At 47.9% G+C, this 23,942-nt stretch overlaps 1 protein-coding gene across 5 annotated transcripts in view; it reads right to left on the bottom strand.

The window, feature by feature from the left end:
- Window positions 1–23,942, bottom strand: part of CAMTA1 (calmodulin binding transcription activator 1) — an 868,926-nt gene that overhangs the window by 140,913 nt on the left and 704,071 nt on the right. For all 5 annotated transcript variants that reach the window (XM_038747474.1, XM_038747476.1, XM_038747477.1 and 2 more), the window contains exons 6-7: window positions 17,450–19,305; window positions 5,438–5,564 (exon numbers count right to left, since the gene is read on the bottom strand). In XM_038747474.1, coding sequence (XP_038603402.1) covers window positions 5,438–5,564; window positions 17,450–19,305 — 1,983 coding nt within the window. The remainder of the gene's footprint in view (window positions 1–5,437; window positions 5,565–17,449; window positions 19,306–23,942) is intronic.

The raw sequence follows: 23,942 nt of genomic DNA, 5'->3' as shown, positions 1-23,942 counted from the left end.
TTAATTTTATCTTTTGCCTTAATGTCCTCCTGGGAATCTTGGCTCCTGATAGCAGCTTGAAAGGCTGAGAAGGAAAAAGGCTTCTCCCCACCCCATCATCCCAATTTTAACTTCCCTCCTTTAGGCATCTCTTGATGTTCATGGAGATTTTATTCTTAGCTTAGTAAGTATCCTTTACTGTGTCAAATCCCTCTGTGACCTTTCAACATCGTTAATGTCTTTTTAAAGTCTCTTTCCACTTGCTGTGCGTGTGTTTTTATACCCCTTAGTTCCATGCCCTGTTTGGAAGTTTGTATTTTAAGTCACTCGTATAGCTGTATTTTAAATCATTGCAGGCACTGCCCATTTAGAATATTTGCAGTATACACACAGTCTGCTTTCTATTGTCAGTTTCAAATCGTGGCCCAGTTAGAGTTCACTTAATTCCTTGGAATTCTTTTTAATCTGATATTTTGGTCTATTCCTGCTTGAAATCAGATCGAGTGAACTCTGGAACATCCTGTATTTACTTTCGGAGAAAACCAGAGATTGGGCTGCACCTCTATTTATCCACCTCAGTCTCTTCTCAGGGAGAGGAAGGAGCAGACTGGATCCTTATGTGGAAATCTGCCTCCGTATGTTTATCAAGGGCCCTGGTCAACTGTCCACTTTCTGCGTTGTTTATTTCCCATGGTTGACCCCACACACCTCCAATGCAGCCTCCATCCCCGACCAGCAAATCCCTTTTAAAATTCTCTCATAACGCCTGCTTCTATTTTATGTTTACAAATATTTATACATGATTGTCTTTGCCCCCCCCCCCCCCCCCCCCCCAGGCCTACTAGAGTGTAAATTACCAAGGGCAGGAACTGGGTATGTAACAAATGTTCTGTGCTCCTAATTCAGTACTCTGCATTATGGGAGGTGCTCCGTTAAGGCCCATTGACTGGAGGATCACTGGGACCATCCATCAGTGCAACAGGAATGCCATGGGGGGTGGGGAGTGTTACTGGATGGGCTGGCCAACACTCACTAAACCCACTGGAAGAAGAGCGGAAATCCTTCAGCAAGGCAACCTCGGTTCCCAGTGACTGGAGGAAAGGATCAGTGGGTAAAACCTTGCCAGGAACACCAAATGAGGGTTTAAGAGCACAGAGTACCCCAGGAGGGCTTGAAAAGATAGGTGGCTTGTTTGGGATACAGAGATGTGACCAGCCAGGGTCTGCGTTTTAAATCAGGAAAAAAAAACAGACCAAGCAAGCAGCTTCTATTAATAGTGCAAGCAATATCCGTTCCAGCAGCAGGTGATAAGTAGGTAGTTTAATAACAGTGCAGCAGTCAGGGGAGAGGATCAGGGCAGCTGCCCTCATCCCTGATTTCCTAGAGCCACGCACCCAGGAGCAGGCATGGTTGAGAACCAAGCATTTGCAGGGCTGTTTGGAGCTGCCTGGGGATAGGCTAACCTGAAAGGATTTAACTGGGTTGACCCATCCCAATAATAATGATAGCATTTATGAAGCGCTTACTATGTGCAAAGCACTGTTCTAAGCGCTGGGGAGGTTACAAGGTGATCAGGTTGTCCCATGGGGGGCTCACAGTCTTAATCCCCATTTTACAGATGAGGTAACTGAGGCCCAGAGAAGTGAAGTGACTTTCCCAAAGTCACACAGCTGGCAATTGGTGGAGTCGGGATACGAACCCATGACCTCTGACTCCAAAGCCCGTGCTCCTTCTACTGAGCCACGCTGCTTCTCTGTGCTAAGTGCTTACCGTGTGCAGAGCACTGTACTAAGTGCTTGGGAAAGAACAATATAATTAACACTAACAATCCCTGACCCCATCGAGCTCACAGTCTAGAGAGGGGGAAACAGTCATCAATACAAAGAAATAAAATTACAGATATATAAGTAAGTGCTATACGGCTGGCAGGGGCGAGGTGAGTAAGGGCAAAGGGAGCAAATCAGGGCTACTCAGAAGGGAATGGGAGATGAGGAAAAGTAGTGCTTAGTGTGGGAAGGCCTCTTGGAGGAGATGTGCCTTCAATAAGGCTTTGAAGGAGGGGAGAGTAATTTTCTTTAGGTGTCAAACCATGAGCTAAACAGCCTGAAAGTGTTTATGCCAAACTTATTAATCAGAATAGACCTGGGTCCTGAAAGTCAGGGTTTATTTTAAAACTAAACCTCAGAAGTGGTGCATCATTTAATAACTGAAAATATGCACTTCTGATTTCTTCACTTTCATCCAAACTTCTTAACTTATAGATATGAAGGAAGGGATGTTTCAGCCTTTAAAATGAAATCATGTTTAGAATAAGGAGGACTGCGTTGAGATGAAGAACTGTGTCAAATCCTTCTAACTCTAGCCTAAGGATTTCATCAACTAATTCAGCAGATTTGCCATAAAGCAGAGGAGTCACTATAAGACCAATGAAGGCCAACAATTAGCATTTCTCTTATTTCTGCACGTATTATCCCAATGGCTCTGAGGTATGGCACAGTGGATAAAGAACAGGCCTGAGAGTCAGAAGGTCATGGGTTCTAATCCCAGCTCTACCACTTTTCTGCTGTGTGACCTCAGGCAAATCACTTCACTTCTCTGTGCCTCAGTTACCTCATCTGGAAAATGGGGATTGACACTATGAGCCCCAGATGGGACAGGGACTGTGTCCATCCTGATTTGCTTGTATTCACCCCAGTGCTTAGTACAATGTCTGGCATATAGAAAGCGCTGAACAAATATCACAATTACTTTTATTATTATTCCTCTTTTCTGTAATGGCACTTGCCCATGATCTTGCTGAAGGATCGACTGATTAATTAATCACTTGTACTTATTATTATTATTGTACTTGTAAACACTTAGTATGTGCCAAGAACTGTTCTAAACACTGGGGTAGTTACAAGCTAATCAGGTTGGACAGAGTCTTTGTCCCACATGGGACTCACACTTTACCGAAGAGGTAATTGAACCACAGAGATGTTAAGTAACTTCCCCAAGGACAAACAGCAGACAAGTGGCGGAGCTGGGATTAGAATTCAGATCCTTCTGACTCTCAGGCCGTGCTCTATCCACTCAGCCATGCTGCTATGTGCTGAGCTCTGGACTAAGCATTTGGGAGAGTATAATACAACAGAATTAGCAGATACGTCCTCTGCCCATAATGACCTTACAGTCTAGAGGGGGAGACAGACAGTAATATGAATAAGTAATTTATAATATATACTTTCAAGATATATGCATATAAGTACTGTGGGGCTGAGGGTGTGGAAAATATCAAATGTCCAAGGGTCACAAGATCCAAGTGCCATAAGGGAGAGCAACCTGGGATGCATGTAAACACTCAATAAATACCACTGATCAATTTTTTGATTGATTGATTGAACAGGTGTAAGTTTCTGTGTGGGCATGGTTTCAGTGGTTGTGGGGCAGGAGGGGGAGTGAAGCAGAGAGGGATGCGGAGAGTAGGAAGAGCTACCCACCCCTCCTTAATTCCGTTTAATTCAATCACATTTATTGAGCGCTTACTGAGTGCAGAGCAGTGTACTAAGTGCTTGGGAGAGTACAATACAACAATAAACAGGTACATTCCCTGCCCACAATGAGCTTATAGTCCAGAGAGGGGAGAGACAGACATCAATACAAATAAATAAATTACAGAAATGTAAACAGGTGCTGTAGGGCTGGAAGAGCAAAGAAAACAGCTTGGTCTCAGCAGGCCCAACTGCCAGACTTGACCTCTCTGGGGATATTTCTGAGTAAAGGGGAGCCAACCGGCTCCAGGGGAAGAACAAAGCAACTGCAGTAGCTCTGGAGAGAGGAGGAGAGGTATACCATGAAAATAAGGTAAGAGCAGTTTCCAGGAATGGAAGGGCACCTGGCCCAGATGGAAGTTTAGAGAAATACTTCCAACTCCAAGTGGACTCAGTTTCTTCCTCTTTATTCCAGTAAAGCATCTTGCAATCTCACCAAGGGACATATCTCCTCCAAGAGGGATTCTCTAAGTCCTCTTTTCCGCTCTCCCCCCTCACTTCTGCATCATCTGTGCATTTGGAGCTGTGTGGCTTAGTGGAAAGAGCATGGGCTTGGGCGTCAGAGGATGCGGATTCTAATCCTGGATCCAACACTTGTCTGCTGTGTGATTTTGAGCAAGCTGCTTAACTCTCTGTGCCTCAGTTACCTCCTTGGTAAAATGGGGATTAAGACTGTGAGCCCCACGTGGGACAACCTTATTATGTTGTATCCATCCCAGTGCTTAGAACAGTGCTGGGCACATAGTAAGTACTTAACAAATACCATAATAATAATAGTAATTATTATTATCTGTATCCCTTAAGCAGTTGATATCCACCCAGCCACTGGCCCCTCAGTACTTATGGACAAATCCATATACTCTGCATCTTCGCCATCATTTTTAGTTTATTGTCTGTCTCCTCCTTTATTCTACAAGCTCCTCATGGGCAGGGGTTATGTCTATCAACTCTATCGCACTGTAATCAATAAATTAATGGCATTCATTGAAAGCTTACTCTATGTAGAGCGGTGAACTAAGTGCTTGGGAGAAAATAATACATTAGAATTAGTGGAATTAGTTCACTGCCCATAATGAGTTTACAGTCTAAAGGGGGAGATGGACATTAATAGAAATAAATAATTTAAAATATAAAATTTAAAGATACATACATAAATGTTGTGGGGATGGGGTGAATATCAAATGTCTACAGCACACAGAGCCAAGTGTGTAGATGATGCAGAAGGGAGAGAGAGCCAGGGAAAAAGGGCTAAATTGTGGAGATGTGACCTATGCTCTCTCAAGCACATAGTACAGTGCTCTGCATAAAGTAAGCATTTAATAAATGCAACTAATTGATTTACTGATTGATGACTGATCCCTTGATTTCCTGCCCTATGGTCCGGAAGATTTTGTTGCCATTCAGAGAATTTAATTGGCTGACTGCGGGTGTGCCCTTTTATATCATGTCCCTCGTAGCACCTAGTTGCTTGAATACCAGACAATTGAACTGTGCCATGAAGAGAAGCAGAGTGGCCCTATAGATAGAGCACAGGCCTGTAGGTCAGAGCCTGGGTTCTAATCCCGGCTCTGCTGTTTGTCTGCCGTGTGATTTGGGGCAAGTCACTTTACTCCTCTGGGCCTCAGTTACCTCATCTGTAAAATGAGGATTAAGATAAAATGGTGATTAAGATTGTGAGCCCCATGTGGAACAGGGTCTGTGTCCAACCTGATTAGCTTTTATCTACCCCAGCGCTTAGTACAGTGCCTGGCACATAGTGCGTGCTTAACTAATACCACAAAAAAACCCGGCCTTATGACCCTTACGTCCAGCCCCGGCTGGCCTCAGGGCAGTTTTGGTGGACACTGTGGATTCTTGGCTGTGGGAGGTGGGGGGGATGGAGGGGTGGGGGCAGAGGTGCCGGGCTCTCCAGAGAGACCACTCCTTACCTGGACAGTAGCAGCGCAGCACCCCTGGCTGAATCAAAGACGCAGGCACTGAGATCTGATCAAACAGGCAGCTGTAGTTATTGCTGGCTTCTTGCCATGGACCCGTGATCAGGACTTTCACTCCTCCCTGGAAGAAAGAGACAGAGGGGAGTCCCAGGGAAGCCAACACCGAAGAGGACACTGAAGATCCCCAACTTTGAGGTGAGGTAGGTTTGAGGGGTCACCCGGAAGCCTGCGGTGATAATGGGAGGTTGAAAAGCAGATAGATGTGGTTGCCTCAGGTTGGGCTTACAGTGGGAGGGTTGGTGGATCAGGGCCCCACCCGCAGCCCTGATCCGGGAGAGACGTGACTGGTGGGTAATGGGGACTCTGGTTCCCAAACTTATATCATATCATATCATAGAGAAGCAGAGTGGCTCAGTGGAAAGAGCCCAGGCTTTGGAGTCAGAGGTCACGGGTTCAAATCCCAGCTCTGCCAATTGTCAGCTATGTGACTTTGGACAAGTCACTTAACTTCTCTGTGCCTCAGTTACCTCATCTGTAAAATGGGGATTAAGATGGTGAGCCCCCTGTGGGACAACCTGATCACCTTGTAACCTCCCCAGCACTTAGAACAGTGCTTTGCTCATAGTAAGCACCTAATCAATGTCATCATTATTATTATTATTATTATATCACACTGTTCAGGGACGTTTCTCCTGGTTCTCATGGAGGCCAGGGGAGCAGGGCCTGCCCTCTGGAACCTTCCTTGGAGGATTAGCTGGATCGGGGCTCCCTGCTCCTCCGGCAGGTCAGGTCCGGGTCAGGGGTCAGGCCCGGGTCAGAGGTCAGGCCCGGGTCAGAGGTCAGGCCCCAGGCAGGCCCCAGGCCACTGATCTTTTAGACTGTGAGCCCACTGTTGGGTAGGGACCGTCTCTATATGTTGCCAACTTGTACTTCCCAAGCGCTTAGTACAGTGCTCTGCACACAGTAAGCGCTCAATAAATATGATTGATTGATTGATTCCTGATCATCCCCGCTCTTCAGCCCATAGTCCATCTCCCTCTCTCTAAGAGGTCTAAAGTTATTCCTTCTGCATTCCTGCCTCCCTGCCCTGTCTCTCTGGCTTGGGCTGTCCTGCAGATAACAGGCAGAGTGGGGCGATTCTCCCCTTCCCTGACAAATGGAGAGCACCCTCAGGACACTCAGCCCCTGCTCTGGATGGTGGCGGGAGTGAAAGAGCAGGAAAGCGGGGACCGATGTAGGTCCGGGAGTCAAACACAGTTGTTTCTGGATCCCTACCTGTCCCCGCTGCCTCTGAGCTGGGGAGAGTGGGGGACAGGGAGGAGGGTTGGCTCCAGATCCAATCATCCTCATGTCTCGACACTTTTGGGAGCTGCACCTGGGCTCTTGGCTTCTGTCAGCCAGATGGGGTCAGACACTGAGCCACATCAGAAGCAGCGTGACTCAGTGGAAAGAGCATGGGCTTTGAAGTCAGAGGTCATGGGTTCAAATCCCGGCTTTGCCAATTGTCAGCTGTGTAACTTTGAGCAAGTCACTTAACTTCTCTGTGCCTCAGTTACCTCATCTGTAAAATAGGGATTAAGACTGTGAGCCCCCTGTGGGACAACCTGATCACCTTGTAACCTCCCCAGTGCTTAGAACAGTGCTTTGCACATAGTAAGTACTTAATAAACGCCATCATCATCATCATCATTATTACTATTGTTATTATTATCATTTATGGCTGACAGAGGTCCCCTGGGGTCTGCGGCTGCTATCCCAACCAGGCCGGAAGCCTGCGCTGATCTCCCTGGGAGAGGACTCAGACGAGCCCCAGCCCAGGCAACAGTGTTGCCGGGAAAGTGATAGCTTTTTGTTGCGTCAGACAAAGTAATGGCAGCGGGACTGCAGGAGTGAACCCTCATCAGAGGTCCAGGAGACCACCCTGAGATTGGGATCTGAGACAGGACTGGGTTGGATGGGGGTGCAGAGGGGAGGCCTGGCAGAGAGAGTCTATGACTGGGATGAGATTGAGTTTAGGGGTCCCAGGGGCAGCCTATTCTGGGTTGTGCTGCCTATAGGGGGTGAATTTATCCTGGTATCTCCCATAGACACCAAGCATAGTACCTCCCCTAGGCATTATGGCCGCCCCTTCGATTATTAAGAACAAGTATCTCATAAGTATTCACTCATCCTACTCCTAAAGCAAGCACACATCTGGACCCCTGCGGTCATACAATGAAGCCCACCGCTCTGCGCCCTACAAACTATCTGGGTTACAATGAGCTTAGATGGTTTGTAGGACACAAACCACAATGGAAAAAACACCGACAGGTGCCTTGACTTATTAATGTAAAGGCTTTTAGTTCTCCCCCCCCCCCCCCCCCGGAAAAAACTGCTCCCCCATTTAGCCCTCCCCACAGTTTTGCCTCTCTAGGCTGGGTCCTTTAGGGAAATCTGCTAACTGTAACAACCCCATTCTCTGCTGACACCTCTCTCCCCGGGAGACAGGGTGGGGTTGGGGCACACTCCCTTGAATCCATCCTGTCCCCCAAAAGTGGGGGAAAACGCACTGCTGGCGGTGACTTAGATTCGGCGACGTCTCGGGGGGTCTTAGACCCAGCAAAAGATCTGAACAAGGCGATCTTCGGGGACTAAAGAACCCCTCTTATTACAAGGCCCAAAACCTGACAATATCAGAAGTTGAGTCCTACGTCAAAGGGCATCCCGGGCCCACATATCCGGTGCTTCCTGCCTATGGTCAGCAGGAAATTCAAACTTTTCGCTATTCCCGGTCTGCAAATCTCCAAGGCCCAACAGAGATAAATCTGGTTCAAAAGCTGGGTGAGATCACCATCTAGTGCTCAAGCTTCAAAAAGCAGGCCACAGTCCCCCTGTGGCTGCTTAAAACCTGTTCTTTCATCATAATAATAATAATAATAATAATAATAATAATAATAATAATAATAACATGTCAAGCGCTATGTGCAAAGCACTGTTTAAAGCGCTGGTGATACAAAGTGATCAGGTTGTCCCTCGGGAGGCCCACAATCTTACTCCCCATTTGACAGATGGGGTAACTGAGTCACAGAGAAGTGACTTGCCCAAAGTCTCACAGCTGACAAGCGGCCGAACCGGGATTAGAACCTCCCAAGCCCGGGCTCCTTCCACTGAGCCATGCTGCTTAAACCTCCAGGGCCTAGGAACTTTCTGGGGGTGGTCTGTTGGGTCTAAGCCGGGCAAAACTCCTGTTTTAATCTGGCAGAGCTAGATATTTTAGTTCAGCTTTGGTGGCACAGTCTGCACTCCCGGAGTAAGGTCGGTCTCTCTGGAGAGCAGTGACATGGCCCCGGTTCTTTCTTCTCTTGCATGTTCCTCATGGAATCCCTGGCCTTCCTCCGGAGCTGGTCTGACTGAACCTCATGGACAAAGGCTGGGACCCCTGACACCTGGACAAGGCCACATGGAACCACAGTTGTCTGGGCCAAAATGGGGCTTTGGAGCAACTTCTCTGTGCAATGTTCCCACAGTCCCTGGATAGGGACCCTAAACCTACCGTTGCCCCTGGGTCCTTCACCCTGGAAACAACTATGGCATATATGTATATATGTATATATGTTTATACATACTTTTTACTCTATTTATTTATTTATTTATTTTATTTGTACATATCTATTCTATTTATTTTATTTTGTTAGTATGTTTGGTTTTGTTCTCTGTCTCCCCCTTTTAGACTGTGAACCCACTGTTGGGTAGGGACTGTCTCTATATGTTGCCAATTTGTACTTCCCAAGCGCTTAGTACAGTGCTCTGCACATAGTAAGCGCTCAATAAATACGATTGATGATGATGATGATGATGGCATCTTCTGCTCCAAGGTAGCCCTCCGCTGTCCAGTGCAGCGGGGTCAGGAGACTGACTGAGAGCAAAGCTCTGAGGTTAATAATAATAATGTTGGCATTTGTTAAGCGCTTACTATGTGCAAAGCACTGTTCTAAGTGCTGGGGGGGGGGTACAAAGTGATCAGGTTGTCCCACTTGGGGCTCACAGTCTTAATCCCTATTTTACAGATGAGGTAACTGAGGCTCAGAGAAGTGACTTGCCCAAGGTCACACAGCAGACATGTGGCGGAGCCGCTATTCAAACCCATGACCTCGGACTCCAAAGCCCGTGCTCTTTCCACCGAGCCACGCTGGGCCTCACTCGAGAAGCAGCGTGGCTTACTGGAAAGAGCTCAGGCTTTCATTCATTCTTTCAATCGTATTTATTGGTGCTTACTGTGTGCAGAAAATCAATCAATCAATCGTATTTATTGAGCGCTTACTGTGTGCAGAGCACTGTGCTAAGCGCTTGGGAAGTACAAGTTGGCAACATATAGAGACAGTCCCTACCCAACAGTGGGCTCACAGTCTAAAAGAAAACTTTCCTAAGCGCTTGGAAAGTACAGTTTGGCAACAGATAGAGACAATCCCCACCGGTAGTGGGGTCTAACCCAGGCTCTGCCACTTACCAGCTGTGTGGCTTCGGGAAAGTCACTTAACTTCTCTGTGCCTCAGTAACCTCATCTGTGAAATGGGGATTAAGTCTGTTGGCCCATGTGCGACAACCTGATTGCCTTGTATCTACTGCAGTGCTTAGAACAGTACTGGGCACATAATAAGTGCTTAACAAATACCATTTTTATTATTACTATTATTGTTACCCAGAAGTCACATGGCGACCCACAGAAACAGGGCTGTGTGTGTGTGAACGCGTACAGCATGGCATAGTGGATGCAGCACAGGCTTGGAAGTCATAGGTCATGGGTGCTAATCCTGACTCTGCCACTTGTTTGCTGTGTGACCTTGAGCAAGTCACTTTACTGCTCCGTGCCTCAGTTGGCTCATCTGTAAAATGACGATTGAGACTGCGAGCCCCAAATAGGACGGGGACTGTGTCCAATCTGATTTGCTTGTATACACCTCAGTGCTTAGTACGGTACCTGGCGCACAATAAGAGCTAAGCATATACCATAATAATTACTATTTTTATTATTCCACTTGTGTGTCGCCGTAGCAGGAATAACAGCTGGCTCCAGTAAGCAGCTTGAGAAGGCACCAGGACAACCAAATGGTCAGTTTATGGGCAGCACCTGAACTTTCTTCCCCGGCTGCCCTCCTCAGGGCCCAGATCTACAGAACTGGATTATACGTCCAGAACTTGCTACAGAGAAGACTGTGAAGACCGGTCTGGTGTAGCTCCCTGGAGGATTTGATTTCTGGGAGGGTCCCAGTGGGCACCCAATCTCCCAGGGCTCACGGATTCAGAGATGTCCGGGATTTTATTCCCATTCCTCTTTTCTGCTCTCTCCTGATTTCCCCCGCAATGGTGAACATGAGAGTGTTCATTCATTCATTCAATTCATTCAATCGTATTTATTGAGCACTTACTGTGTGCAGAGCACTGTACTTAGCGCTTGGGAAGTCCAAGTTGGCAACATATAGAGACGGTCCCTACCCAACAGCGGGCTCACAGTCTAGAAGGGGGAGACAGACAACAAAACAAAACATATTAACAACATAAAATAAATAGAATAAATTCATTCAATCGTATTTATTGAGCGCTTACTGAGGGGGCTCATTCATTCATTCATTCCTTCAATCGTATTTATTGAGCGCTTACTGTGTGCAGAGCAGTGGACTAAGCGCTTGGGAAGTCCAAGTTGGCAACGTAGAAAGACGGTCCCTACCCAACAGCGGGAGCCAGACAACAAAACAAAACACATTAACAAAATAAAATAGAATAACTATGTACAGGTAAAATAGAGTAATAAATACGTACAAACATATATACAGGTGCTGTGGGGAGGGGAAGGAGGTAAGTTATGTTGCCAACTTGGACTTCCCAAGCGCCCAGTACAGTGCTCTGTACACAGTAAGCCCTCAACAAATACGACTGAATTAATGAATGAATGGAGAGGGGGAGGAGAGGGAGAGGAATCAATCAATCAATGGCATTTATTGAGCGCTTACTGTGTGCAGAGCACTGTACCAAGCGCTTGGGAAGTCCAAGTTGGCAACATAGAGGGAGGAAAGAGGGGGCTGAGTCTGTGAAGGAGAGTGGGAAGAAGAGGGCTGGGAGAGAAAGAACCACAGCACTTAGGCACATATCTGTAATTTATTTATATTAATGTCTGTCTCCCCCTCTAGACTGTAAACTCATTACTGGCCAGGAATGTGTCTGTTTATTGTTATACTGTACTATCCCAAGTGCTTAGTACAGTGCTCTGCACATAGTAAGCACTCAATAAATATGACTGACTGACTCCCAGAAGGTTTATTTATTTATCAAGTGCCTTCGTGTCATTTCTGATTCATAGCCACTCTATGGAGCGACTCAGAGAGCAGTGTGACCTAGTGGATACAGCATGGGCATGGGAGTCAGTAGGTTATGGGTTCTAATCCCAGCTCCACCACTTGTCACTTCTCTGTGCCTCAGTTACCTCATCTGTAAAATGGGGATCAATCAATCATATTTATTGAGTGCTTACTATGTGCAGAGCACTGTACTAAGCGCTTGGGAAGTACAAATTGGCAACATATAGAGACAGTCCCTACCCAACATTGGGCTCACAGTCTAAAAGGGGGATCAAGACTGTGAGCCCTGTGCAGGACAGGGACCGTGTCCAACCCGAATATCTTGCATCAAACCTAGCACTTAGAAGAGTGTCTGGCTTATAGTAAGCCCTTAACAACTAGCATAATTATCAAGTATCATTATTCTTTTATGGATCTATTTTCTCCAGAACGTCCTACCTTCTGCCATAACCCGCAACTTTGCTAACGGTTCTTCCGCGATTGTCGTTCTGGTTTCTATCAATCTAGTGGCTGGTCTGACTCTTCCACATCTTCCCTGGCCTTTTCCTAGCATCAGTGTCTTCTGAGAAGTATCCAATTATGTATCCAAAATATGCTAATCCAAGTCGAGTCATTTGGCCTTCCAAAAACCCACCCAGAGGGTTGTCCCGGGGCTAATGTGGCCCCTGCTCAGTGCTCAGCCCTCTGTGAGTTTTCCTTATGAGGAAGCCACCCCAGCAGGAGCCTGATTCCGTGATCCCTGGCTGGCCACTCTTCCCTCCTGAGTGAGTTGTGACAGCACAAGCCCAGGCCCACAGTCCAGGGTGCTCTCCCTGCATATCTGGCTGACGGCATAGCTGGCCTACAGCCAGCGTCCTTCTTTGGAAGCAGAACAGGGCTGATCCTTCCAATGGAAAGGAGCCGGGTTCTCCAGGAATCTCACCTGACTGGAATTGGACCTGGAAGGAACCTTGCCCCCCCCCCTCAGCGCTTGGGACAGTGCTTGGTACATGGTGAGCGCTTAACAAATACCATTATTATTATTAATAACAAATAACACAACTCCAGTAGAGTAAGCAGAGACGATTCAGAGTAGTAATATTTATTGATGCCTCAATCAATCAATCAATCAATCGTATTTATTGAGCGCTTACTATGTGCAGAGCACTGTACTAAGTGCTTGGGAAGTACAAATTGGCAACACATAGAGACAGTCCCTACCCAACAGTGGGCTCACAGTCTAAAAGGGGGAGACAGAGAACAAAACCAAACATACCAACAAAATAAAATAAATAGGATAGATATGTACAAGTAAAATAAATAAATAGAGTGCCTCCTTCCTTGGGGTCTAGACATTTAATTGAACCATGGGCAAAGTAGACTGTGAGCCCACTGTTGGGTAGGGACCGTCTCTATATGTTGCCAACTTGTACTTCCCAAGCGCTTAGTCCAGTGCTCTGCAAACAGTAAGCGCTCAATAAATACGATTGAATGAATGAATGAATGAAGTCACGGCCTTTCCCCTCCTTGTTCCTCTGCTGCCCCCCTGTGGTAAAATGTGAATTAATCTCTCCAGGATTGAGCACCATCCTGATAGTTTTCAGAGCCTGATAAGGGAAGAAGGGGAGCTCCGTAGGTAATAATAATAATAATAATGATAATAATAATAATAATAATAGCATTTATTAAGCGATTACTATGTCCACAGCACTGTTCTAACCACTGGAGATCCTGACCACCCTGCTCCTAAGTCATTAGACTTAGTAATGACTAAGTAATGTAGTAGTAAGAGTAAGAGTAAGTAAGTAAGAGTAGCTCTCCCTCTTTTCAAGGCCCTACTGAGAGCTCACCTCCTCCAGGAGGCCTTCCCAGACTGAGCCCCCTCCTTCCTCTCCCCCTCTCCATCCCCCCATCTTACCTCCTTCCCTTCCCCACAGCACCTGTATATATGTATATATGTTTGTACATATTTGTTACTCTATTTATTTATTTTACTCGTACATATCTCCTCTATTTATTTTATTTTGTTAGTATGTCTGGTTTTGTTCTGTCTCCCCCTTTTAGACTGTGAGCCCACTGTTGGGTAGGGACTGTCTCTATATGTTGCCAACTTGTACTTCCCAAGCGCTTAGTACAGTGCGCTGCACACAGTAAGCGCTCAATAAATACGATTGATGATGATGATGATGATAATGACTTAGTCCCCTTAGTCTCCCGGGCTTGGGAGTCAGAGGATGTGGGTTCTAACCCTGGCTCCCCCACTTGTTTGCTGTGTGACCTTGGGCAGGTGACTTCACTTCTCTGTGCCTCAGTTAACCTCATCTGAAAAATGGGGATTAAGACTGCGAGCCCCATGTGGGGCAACCTGATTCCGTGGCTCAGTGGAAAGAGCACGGGCTTTGGAGTCAGAGGTCATGGGTTCAAATCCCGGCTTCACCGATTGTCAGCTGTGTAACCTTGGGCAAGTCACTTAAAATTCTCTGTGCCTTGTGGCTCTGCCAATTGTCAGCTTTGTAACTTTGGGCAACTCACTCAAACTTCTCTGTGCCTCAGTTACCTCATCTGTAAAATGGGGATTAAGACTGTGAACCCCACAAGGGACAACCTGATCACCTTATAACCTCCCCAGTGCTTAGAACAGTGCTTTGCACATAGTAAGCGCTTAATAAATTCCATCACTATTATTTTTACCCCAGTGCTTAGAACAGTGCTAGGCACATAGTAAGCGCTTAATAAATACCATTATTATTATTGTCCCTTAGGCAGAAATGGGTCTCACTGCCTCCCTCCAGAGCTAACCTAGCGGGGAAAAAGCGCTTAGTACAGTGCTCTGCACACAGTAAGCGCTCAATAAATACAATTGAATGAAGACTGAAGAGAAGCCAAGTAGTTTGGCCTAATGGAAAGAGCACGGGTCTGGGAGTTGGAGGATCTGGGTTCTAATCTCCATCTGCCACTTGACTGCTGTATGTCCTAGGGCAGGTCTCTTAACCTTTCTGTGCCTCAGTTTCCTCATCTGTAAAATCCTGCTCTCTCCCAGCTAGATTGTGAGCTCCATGTGGGCCGGGATCTGTGTCCAAACTGATAATCTTGCATCTACCCCAGGACTTAGAATAGTGCTTGGCACATAGCAGGTGCTTAACGAATACTACTGCTATAATTAATATTGTAATATAATAGTAGTGATAATAGTAGTAGTATTGTACTTGTAATACAAGTATTTGAATAGTAATAATGAGGAACAAGGAAGGAAGGACCTTTCCAGCCACCATTTCCTGGTCATCGTGTCACTCTTTTTGAATTCTGCCCCCAACCCTTGACCCTTGGGTTCTCTGATTGTCCCCTTGAGGGGCCCCAGCTCTTTCCCTATAAAAGACATGATCCAGAATCTCACAATCCTTGTGCTGGGAGGGACCTGGAGAGACCACCTGGTCAAGCCCTCTTCCATCAAGCAGGTGAATCCGTAAACCACCCAAAATGCTACTAATGAGTCACACTCTTCTTATGATTTGGATTAGGAGATCAAGAAACACATTTTCTGGGCCAAACTGCTCCTCAGATAACAGATTGATGGAGAAGAGAACAGGAAGCAATGATCTTACCCAGGGAATACAACTGCCCCATAGAGAAGAGGCTCCTAGACCCCTGGTAGCCCAGAAGGCCGACCCTAAGGTGCCAACCCCACGGTCACGGAACTCAATCTTCAAACACTGTAGAGCAGGCAGTACTGGAGGAACAATCCCTCCCTGGCTAATGAGGTGGATGGATGAAGGAGCCTCATACAGATGCTATCTTCACAACATGCACTGAAGTGCAGGAAGATGGTTTCCTGGAGTCTGGGTCGTCACTTCTGAGGTGCTAAATGTTGGGGAGAGGAAGCCCAGCTCCCTCTCTGGCTCATTGATCTGTTCCCTTGATTTCTGGTTTCCTCTGAGATTTGGTGGTATCCCTAACTCAGCTAACCAGAGCCGCCTGGTAATAAATTACCAATGGCTCCTGTGACTGCTGGGCTTAGGAGGGAGACTAAGTTATGAGTGGGTGGGCTGGAGTGTGAGATTTCAAAGGCTCAGCTGCAATGCCAGGAGTTACTAACAAAGCTTTTGGAAGGCAGGATTCTCAGTCCAGGTCCTGTCTGGTTGTCACCAAAAAAAAAAACCCACTCTAGTGTTCTATGCCCCCTTTCTTCTGGACTGTCACTCGTCTGTTCCCCCTGGCTCCCCACTGCCACGTCTCTCCTCAGACTTGAAGTGTTCTCACCCTTCCACCTCCCCAGGCAGCTTTCTCTTCAGCTCTTCTATATCTTCATCATCATCAATCATCAATCGTATTGAGCGCTTACTATGTGCACAGCACTGTACTAAGCGCTTGGGAAGTACAAATTGGCAACATATAGAGACAGTTCCTACCCAACAGTGGGCTCATAGTCTAAAATATCTTCTCAGGAAGTAGCATGCACCAGGAATTTGGGATGACTAACCGAATCCCTACTTTGTTAATATAGTAGATCCCCATGAGGGAGGAACAGGTATGATTCTCCCCATTTTCCAGGTGGGAAAACAGAGCCGGGGAGACTAAGAAACAAGCCGAAGTTCACAAAGCAAAATCAATGGGAGAAAGGAAGATGAAACTGATCTGGTGGCCTGCCTTCGAGGACCCTCGCTGTTCCCCTTCCATGACAGCCCACCTAAGGGGCTCTCGTATGGTGGCATCGTGACAGCCGGATTAGAGAAAGGGGGGTTGGAGGGGGAATGTTCCTGCCACAGGACCACCCGTAAAAGCGGTGGAAATGGACGGGAGCCATGAGCACTGCTTGTTCTTGGCGCAGGAGGAAATGGTCTCAGGGAAGTCGAAGACATGAAAACCAGCGTGGAGAGAAACTGCTTCCCGCCAGACAAACTGCTCAGTGATAGTCACAACAAGACATTCCTCGGGTCCCCACCTTTCTGGGTTCTGCCGATGAGCTGGTGGAGTCAGGGACTCCAGAAGGTGAGCTTCACAGGGGTGAGTCCTTGGGTTGGCCTGGAGCCTAGTTCTACAGCCTGGGGAATTTAAGTGTGGCCAACATTCCTGGACAGACAACTCAGTCTGGGCAACAACTAGAGTTGCTGGAAGCTTGTCCCTGCTGGAACCAATGACAGGGAAGCACTGCTGTCTGTGCTCAATAGGACGGCATGGAAGGGCAACAGAGGGAAACCCTTTAGGTGTGGGAAGGCCTTGAGCTATTGGAGATCAGCTCTCTCAGGACGGAAGAAGATGTAGCATGGCACAGTGGATTCAGCACAGGCTGAGGAGTCAGGAGTTCATGGGTTCTAATCCCGGTTCTGCCACTGTCTGCTGTGTGACTTCGGGCAAGTCACGTCACTTCTCTGACCCTCAGCTCCCTCATCTGCAAAATGTAAGCCCCACGTGGGACAGGGACTGTGTCCAACCTGATTTTCCTGTGTCCACTCCAGGGCTCAGTACAGCACCTGGTACGTAGTAAGGGCTTAACAAATACCTCAATTATTATTAAAGAGCTTCAGGCCAAGCACCCACCCACCCACCCGCCAGCAGCCAAGCCCCACAGCCGCTTGCCCGAGAAAAACACGGCCGGAGTCCCCAGCAGGCTGACCCAGGAAGGTGCCAAGCGTTGTGCTACGACAAGGCCATAGGCGCTGACCCGGTCATCGGCGATGATCGGGAGGTGAGAGCTTACCTCCGGGTACGACCACTCCGGGGAGTAGTCGGTGACCATGAAGACCCGTCCGCTCTGCTGCAGCATCCCCAGGGTGCCTTGGGCCGCGGCGGCCGAGACCACCTCGGCCACGTGCATGTACGCCATGGTGTTGGCCCCGTTCTCGGCACTGCCGAGCTGCAGGGTGCCTTGCTGCGGGCTGCAGCAGGGGATGCACATCTCGGCCTGGTTGTAGGAGGCCCGGTTGCCATCTTCGGCCTGCGAGAGCCCCGCGCTGTCCCCCGACACGAGCTGGTGGCCGTAGATGGCACTGCTCCCCCCTTCTACCGATATGAAATCGTTAATAAGGTCCGAGAACTGGTTGCTAAAGGAGATGTCGAAGTGGTCGAGGTTGAGCTCCATGTTGGAGGAGTTATTGAGGCTGGGGTGGGCCACGGGGTAGAGTCCCTGCACCATATTGCCCTGGAGGATGGGGAGGTTGGTCCCACTCCTGATCCCTCCGTTGGCCTCGGGGGGCATGTAGTGCTCCGTGCTGCAGGCCTGGAGCTCCCCCGACTTGAGGAGGCCCTCGCTCCCCTCGGCCGGCTGGGAGGTCTCCATGGGCACCTCCGCCTCCGCGGTCATGGCCTGGAAGTTGGCTTGGAACTGCATGAGCTGGAGGGAGGAGGTGGACTCTATCCGGGTCTCCACGGTGCCGTTGCAGTTGGAGGGGGTCTGGGCTGAGGATTCCGTCTTCACGGTGGGGACCCCCAGGGGGTTGCCAAAGGAGCTGCCGGAGTCGCTTAGGTTGCTGTGGGCATTCGGCTCGAGGGGGAGAGGCTTGCTGGCATCCTGCAGGAAGAAGCTAGGGGAGGGGGTCTGGTGGACATGGGGGCTCTGGACGGCCTGGCTGAACCCAGAAGAATAGTCCTTGTTGGAGTCGATCGCGCTGAAGTCCATCTGCTCCAGGGTGGTGCTGGGACTGAGCCCTCCGCCGGACGGGAGCAGGCCGGACCCCGCCGTCAGGGTGAGGGAATTGGACGTCGAGGAGGAGGAGAACGCTTCTTTGGACATCTGCTGCTCGAAGGACGTGTCCTCGGTCTTGATCTCCTTCGTCAGCGTCGTGCCGAAGCCGAAGCCGCGCTCGGCGGTGGGCGACTGCCGGATGTTGGTGCCCACCGAGTCCCCCTTCAGGCCCCCGCCCCCGTAGGTCTGCCCCTGCTTGGGGTTGTTGAGGAAACAGTCCGGGTCGAAGTTCATGGTGGTTTCCGGGATCTTCCGGCCGCCGTCGAGGGTGGTGGAGAGGACCAGCTCTTCGGAGACGTTGGCGGGCAGCATGGACAGGCTCTCCGTGCTTCCCGTGGTGGGGAAGGCGAACTTGTGCCCGTCGGAGCTCACGGCCAGGACCAGGCCCTGGGCGGTGGCGTCGGACGAGAGGAGGTGTTGGTTGGGCCCGGCGGTGGGAGACATCGTGTACACGGCTTCGTTGGTGACTTCCGACATGAACACGGTGGCGCTCTGCGACAGGCTCCCCATCACGGAGGCGACCGCCATGCTGGACACCCCGGTCACGACGGGGCTGTCGGCCATATCCGGGTCGCTGTTCAATCCGCTGCTGATGGACACCGGAGAATTCTGGGTGGTGTCCGGCACCTCCACCTGATTCGTGGAGGAGACCTCCGTGCTGTTCTGATGCAGCAGGACGGGCTTGGCCACTTTGCCGTTCCTCTTCTCGCGGCTCGAGGTCTTGCCGTGGCTGTGGTCGTTCTTGCCTTCAGAGACATCGTTATTTTGTACCTCTGAGTGAGCGCTGTACCCACCTGTCCTTGGTTCGACCTTTGGAGATATGATGCGGTGTTTGGCACTGTTACACTTGTGATGCACACTGCTACCTGCTCCTGTGGCAATGACAAAACGCAACACAAACACCAAGAGGGCGATTAGAATTGCGACGCTTGGTGGGCTACATTGATCACGCTAGTGTGTGAAACCGACCTGGCCCTCAGGGAACATGTCTGCTAATTCTGTTGCATTGTACTCTCCTAAGCACTTAGTACAGTGCTCTGCACGTAGTAAACGCTTAACAAAACCCATCGTCATTACTAGTAAATGCCACCGATTGATTATTTCCCCTTTAGTTGACTGTTACGGACATGGTGCCTTGCTGCTGCGGGATGGTCATTTCACAGTAATATTAATAATAATAGTTAAGTGCTTACTAGGTGCGGAGCACTGTACTAAGTGCTGGGGTACATACAAGATAATCAGGTCCCATATGGGACTCACAGTCCAAGTAGCTGGGAGAATAGGTTTTGAATCCCAATTTTACAGATCAGGGAACTGAGGCACAGAGAAGTGTAGTTATTTGCCCAAGGTCAAACTGCAGACAAAAGGCAGAACCAGGATTAGAACCCAGGTCCTCGGACTCCAAGACCTGGGCTCTTTCCATTTGGCCATACTGCCTCTCAGTAGAGATTCCTTTTTGGTTTAATAATAATAATCTATAATGACATTTATGTTTAAATACTATATCTATAATTGTAATAATAACTCATGATCTAAGTTAGCCTGACTTGGCAGGGATGATCTTTAAAACTGAAAATTCTTACACAACCCAATCCCGAATGCTTTTAATGTCCAATGGGATAGAGAATCCTTTCATTATCCTTTCACTAGATAACCTCAGGGGAATGCATCCTTTCTTAGGTTCACCCCATTCACCTTGATATCAATCAGTGCTATTTACTGAGTGCTTATTGTGTGCCGAGCACTGCACTAAGCGCTTGAGAGAATACAACAAAGTAAGTAAACACATTCTCTGCCCACAAAAAGCTTACAGACTATAGGACAAGCTTACAGTCTAGATACTCGCTGTCGTCCAAGTGGGCGGCCAAAACTGGCAGCTGATTGGCATTTGGCTGCTATTTTAGTCCGGCTGGATGCTGAGGGGGTACGGTCTGGCTCTTTTTAACCCTACAGCTCAGGTCGGAATCAATCTGTTCTGGAGCTAGTTTGGCCGGTGCGGTGAATCCATACCTACAATGGTGAATGCTAAGAGGTCTGGATAAATCCAGGTGCTGAGGACCTTTGTGAAAGAAGGGTGATTCCTGGTCCCCTTGGCAGGGGGTTGGAATGGTTCCACTTCCATAGGCCTGTGGTTGTCTTGTGAGAGGATGCTGAGGGATCACGTGGACTGAATTGGGAAACTCTACTGAGATGCCCGGGGGTGCCTAGAATCACTAGGAGACTTCAGAGTGTTTGAGTATGGTGTCTCCTGCGAGGAGTCTGGATTCCCAGAATCTGGCTTCTCAGGAAATAAGCTCATTGGCTTTAAGGCACTAGATCAGCTCTCCCCCTTCTACCTCATCTCGCTGATGTACTACTACAACTCAATCTGCAAACTTCGCTCTTCCAACGCTCTGTATCTCAGTCTCATCTGGGTTGCTACCAATTTCTTGCCCATGTCCTACCTCTGGCCTTGAATTCCCTCCCCCTTCATATTTGGCAGTCTACTACACTCCCCACCTTCAAGACCTCCTAAAATCTCTTCTCTTCCAAGAAGCCTTCCCTGACTAAGCCCTGATTTCCTCTACCCACCTGCCCCTCTGCGTCACCTATACACTTGGCTGTTTACCCCTTAAACTGCTTTGATACTCACCCCAGCCCCGTAGCACATAAACTCTATTACTTCCCTCATTTGCAATGTCATTTAATGTCTGTCTTCCTGAGTAGACCATAAATTCCTTCTGACAAGGTATCATAACTAACCACTATATTGTATTGTACTTTCCCAAGTGCTTAGTACAGTGCTCTGCACCCAGTAAGCACTTAATAATTACCATTTATTGATCGACTGATTGATTGAATCTGAAAATCCAGGGCTATTTGCTCCCTGGTTCCAACTTGAGGAATGTTTGCCACTCATTTCAGGCCCCAACCAGCAAGCTCAGGGAAAGACAACTGCCACTGGCTGTCCCAATCCCCTGAGCCTCTTCACCCTTTTCCCATTCTGCTTGTCTGTCTTCAGGTTATTGCTCATTCTTGCCTCAAAGCAAAATAAAAAAGCGGGTTTGAAAGGAATATTTAATCCTTCATTTCAGCTCTTCGCCATTTTCTTTCACATGAGGACCGCCACTAACCTATTTGATTACTTGAACTGGCTCCATTCTCAAAGAAGTCCCCTTGCCCTTTTCAAAAGGCTGTCTCTCTTGAAACAGCTTTTCTGATAGGATCGATTTTCCATGGCCCTGGAGAAATGCCCTCCCACACCTGAAGAGCAATCACTGTCAGTAGCATCTCTTTAACTTGAAGGATGGTTATCTATTTCCATACTGAGGTCCCATCATAGTGATGTTACCATTTAAAGACACTCCCTTCGAGAAGAAGGGATAATAGAACCAGAATTAGAAGATGGTCCCTAAAATGGAGGAACAAAAATTAGCCTTCTGTAATGAAGGCCACTACATGCAAGTCTCAATTAAAGTTGTGGCTCTCTCATCATAAGCGTCTGTGATTACTGAACCCAGAGATCATTACACCAACCTTCATTTTGAGGCAGTTGAGTGATCAAATAGTAGCACAAACCTCTCTCTGCAGTGAATGAGGGCCATTAGAGCTGCCATTTTCTGGGCACCAAAATGTAGCAGGAGAGTTGTGATAATGGACTAAGGGTTTTTTTTAATCTTTTATTTCCTGGCCCTGAATAAGAACTTTGCTAATGCAAGTTTAAGATCTGAATCGGTTCTCTTATGTTCATTTGGGAAAATTCTTGGAAGCTAAATGTTGCTATTTGAATTTATAATTGCACAATCTATAGGCTCAGCAATTGCAAATAATGATCATTTCCCCAACTGTCTTGAAATTGAACATCCCAGAGCAGAACAGGAGATGCTTTGCCCTTCCTTTAAAGCACAAGTGAAGCCAGTAAAAATAGTACCTTTCCTCCCGGAGGCCTGAATCAGGCAGCCTTCCCCAGGAAGACGGTGACAATGATGGCTCTATACTCCCATTTGGGCACTCAAAAAGATTGCTGATCTTTCTGCATGGGATTTTAAACCAAACCACAGTATTTCAGTTGCCATCTGTTTCAGGCTTAAACAATAGGTGAAAGCACTCTCAAAGAAAGTGCTGGAGCCTAGGAAGGGTTTGCTTTTGGGGATCTTCTCTATGTATCGTGATACACAACTGGCATCTTTCACAGCCTGAGCATTGAAAATGATAGGTTTGGGCTGGAAAAACTATGAGGGGGAATCCTGGGTATTCTCTGTATTACGAAAAGTCTTGACAGCAATTTATCCGATCTTGCTCTTCCAAGCAGGGAGGACCAAAAATAATTCAGGAAATCCACTGCCATTAGAAAGCCAAGGTCTATCTGTCATGAGGAATCCTGCTTCCCTAGTGGGGCACTGTGCCCAGGTGGAATTTGAAAGAGGAAAGTTGGGTGGCATATAATAATAATAGTAATGTACTTGTTATACTCTTATTGTGTGCCAAGTGTTCTTAGAGCTGGGGTACATACAAGTTAATCAGGTTGGACACAGTCCCTGTCCCACAGGGGGCTCACACTCCTAATCCCCATTTTATAGATGAGGTAACTGAGACCCAGAGAAGTGAAATGGATTGCCCAAGGTCACACAGCAGGCATGGGGCAGAGCTGGTATTAGAACCCAGGTCCTTAAGACTCTCAGGCCTGTGTTCTATCCACAAAACCACATGGTCCACTCTGGGTGTCAACGTGCAATTGTTTAATGCCCGCCCAAGTTCCAGGGGGAAATGGACCTGCTAGATCCGGGGCAAGGTCTTTGTCTTGACTTGTGGGAGCCGATAGGAAAAGTGGGTATAAAATCCAGACAGCTCTGCCCTTTGACCTTGACCAAAAATTTTGACCGGCTACCTGAGGATTAGCCAGCCACTCATTTGGTGGCAAAAGACCTTGAACTGCAAAAGCTTCATCCAAGCCTAGAGCAGGGACAAAGCTGCAACCCACAAGCTCCCAGGCAGTTAAGAAAAGAATAAGGGAAAGTTCAGCATTTCAGAGGTTTTAAAGTCTCATTTAGAGATTTCCCTCCAAAGACTCTGGACTCAGCAGGAGGGATGACTTCTTTCCCCCATCCAGTCATTATTTTTATTCCATCAGATAAGGGTCACTTTACTTGTGAGGAAAGGGTGAATTCTCACAAGATTTAGTAACAGTTTTCAACATCAAGACTCCTAAATTCATGAGGACTGAACAGATAAGTGACAAGACCCTTTAATGAAAATACCTAATTAAGGCAGCGAAGGGAGTTTAGCATCCCCATTTCAAAGAGCAAATACGATTATGCGAAAACCAGACCCATTAGAAGGAGAGCAGCATACTTTACATTCTTGAAGGAGACAAAGGTTAAAACGGAGGTTTTAGCTTGGCTCGTCAAATTTACTCTCTGTTTGATCTTTCTACAAAACTGCAGAGCTCCAGGGCTGGGTCTCCTTTCATTATTGTTTCTTTTCCGTGATGGGTGGCTGGTGAGCCTATTGTGGGGGTGGATTGTGGTGG

The sequence above is a fragment of the Tachyglossus aculeatus genome, chromosome 5 (assembly GCF_015852505.1).
Source record: "Tachyglossus aculeatus isolate mTacAcu1 chromosome 5, mTacAcu1.pri, whole genome shotgun sequence".
Taxonomy (NCBI): domain Eukaryota; kingdom Metazoa; phylum Chordata; class Mammalia; order Monotremata; family Tachyglossidae; genus Tachyglossus; species Tachyglossus aculeatus.
This window is presented reverse-complemented; position numbering and strand designations above follow the sequence as displayed.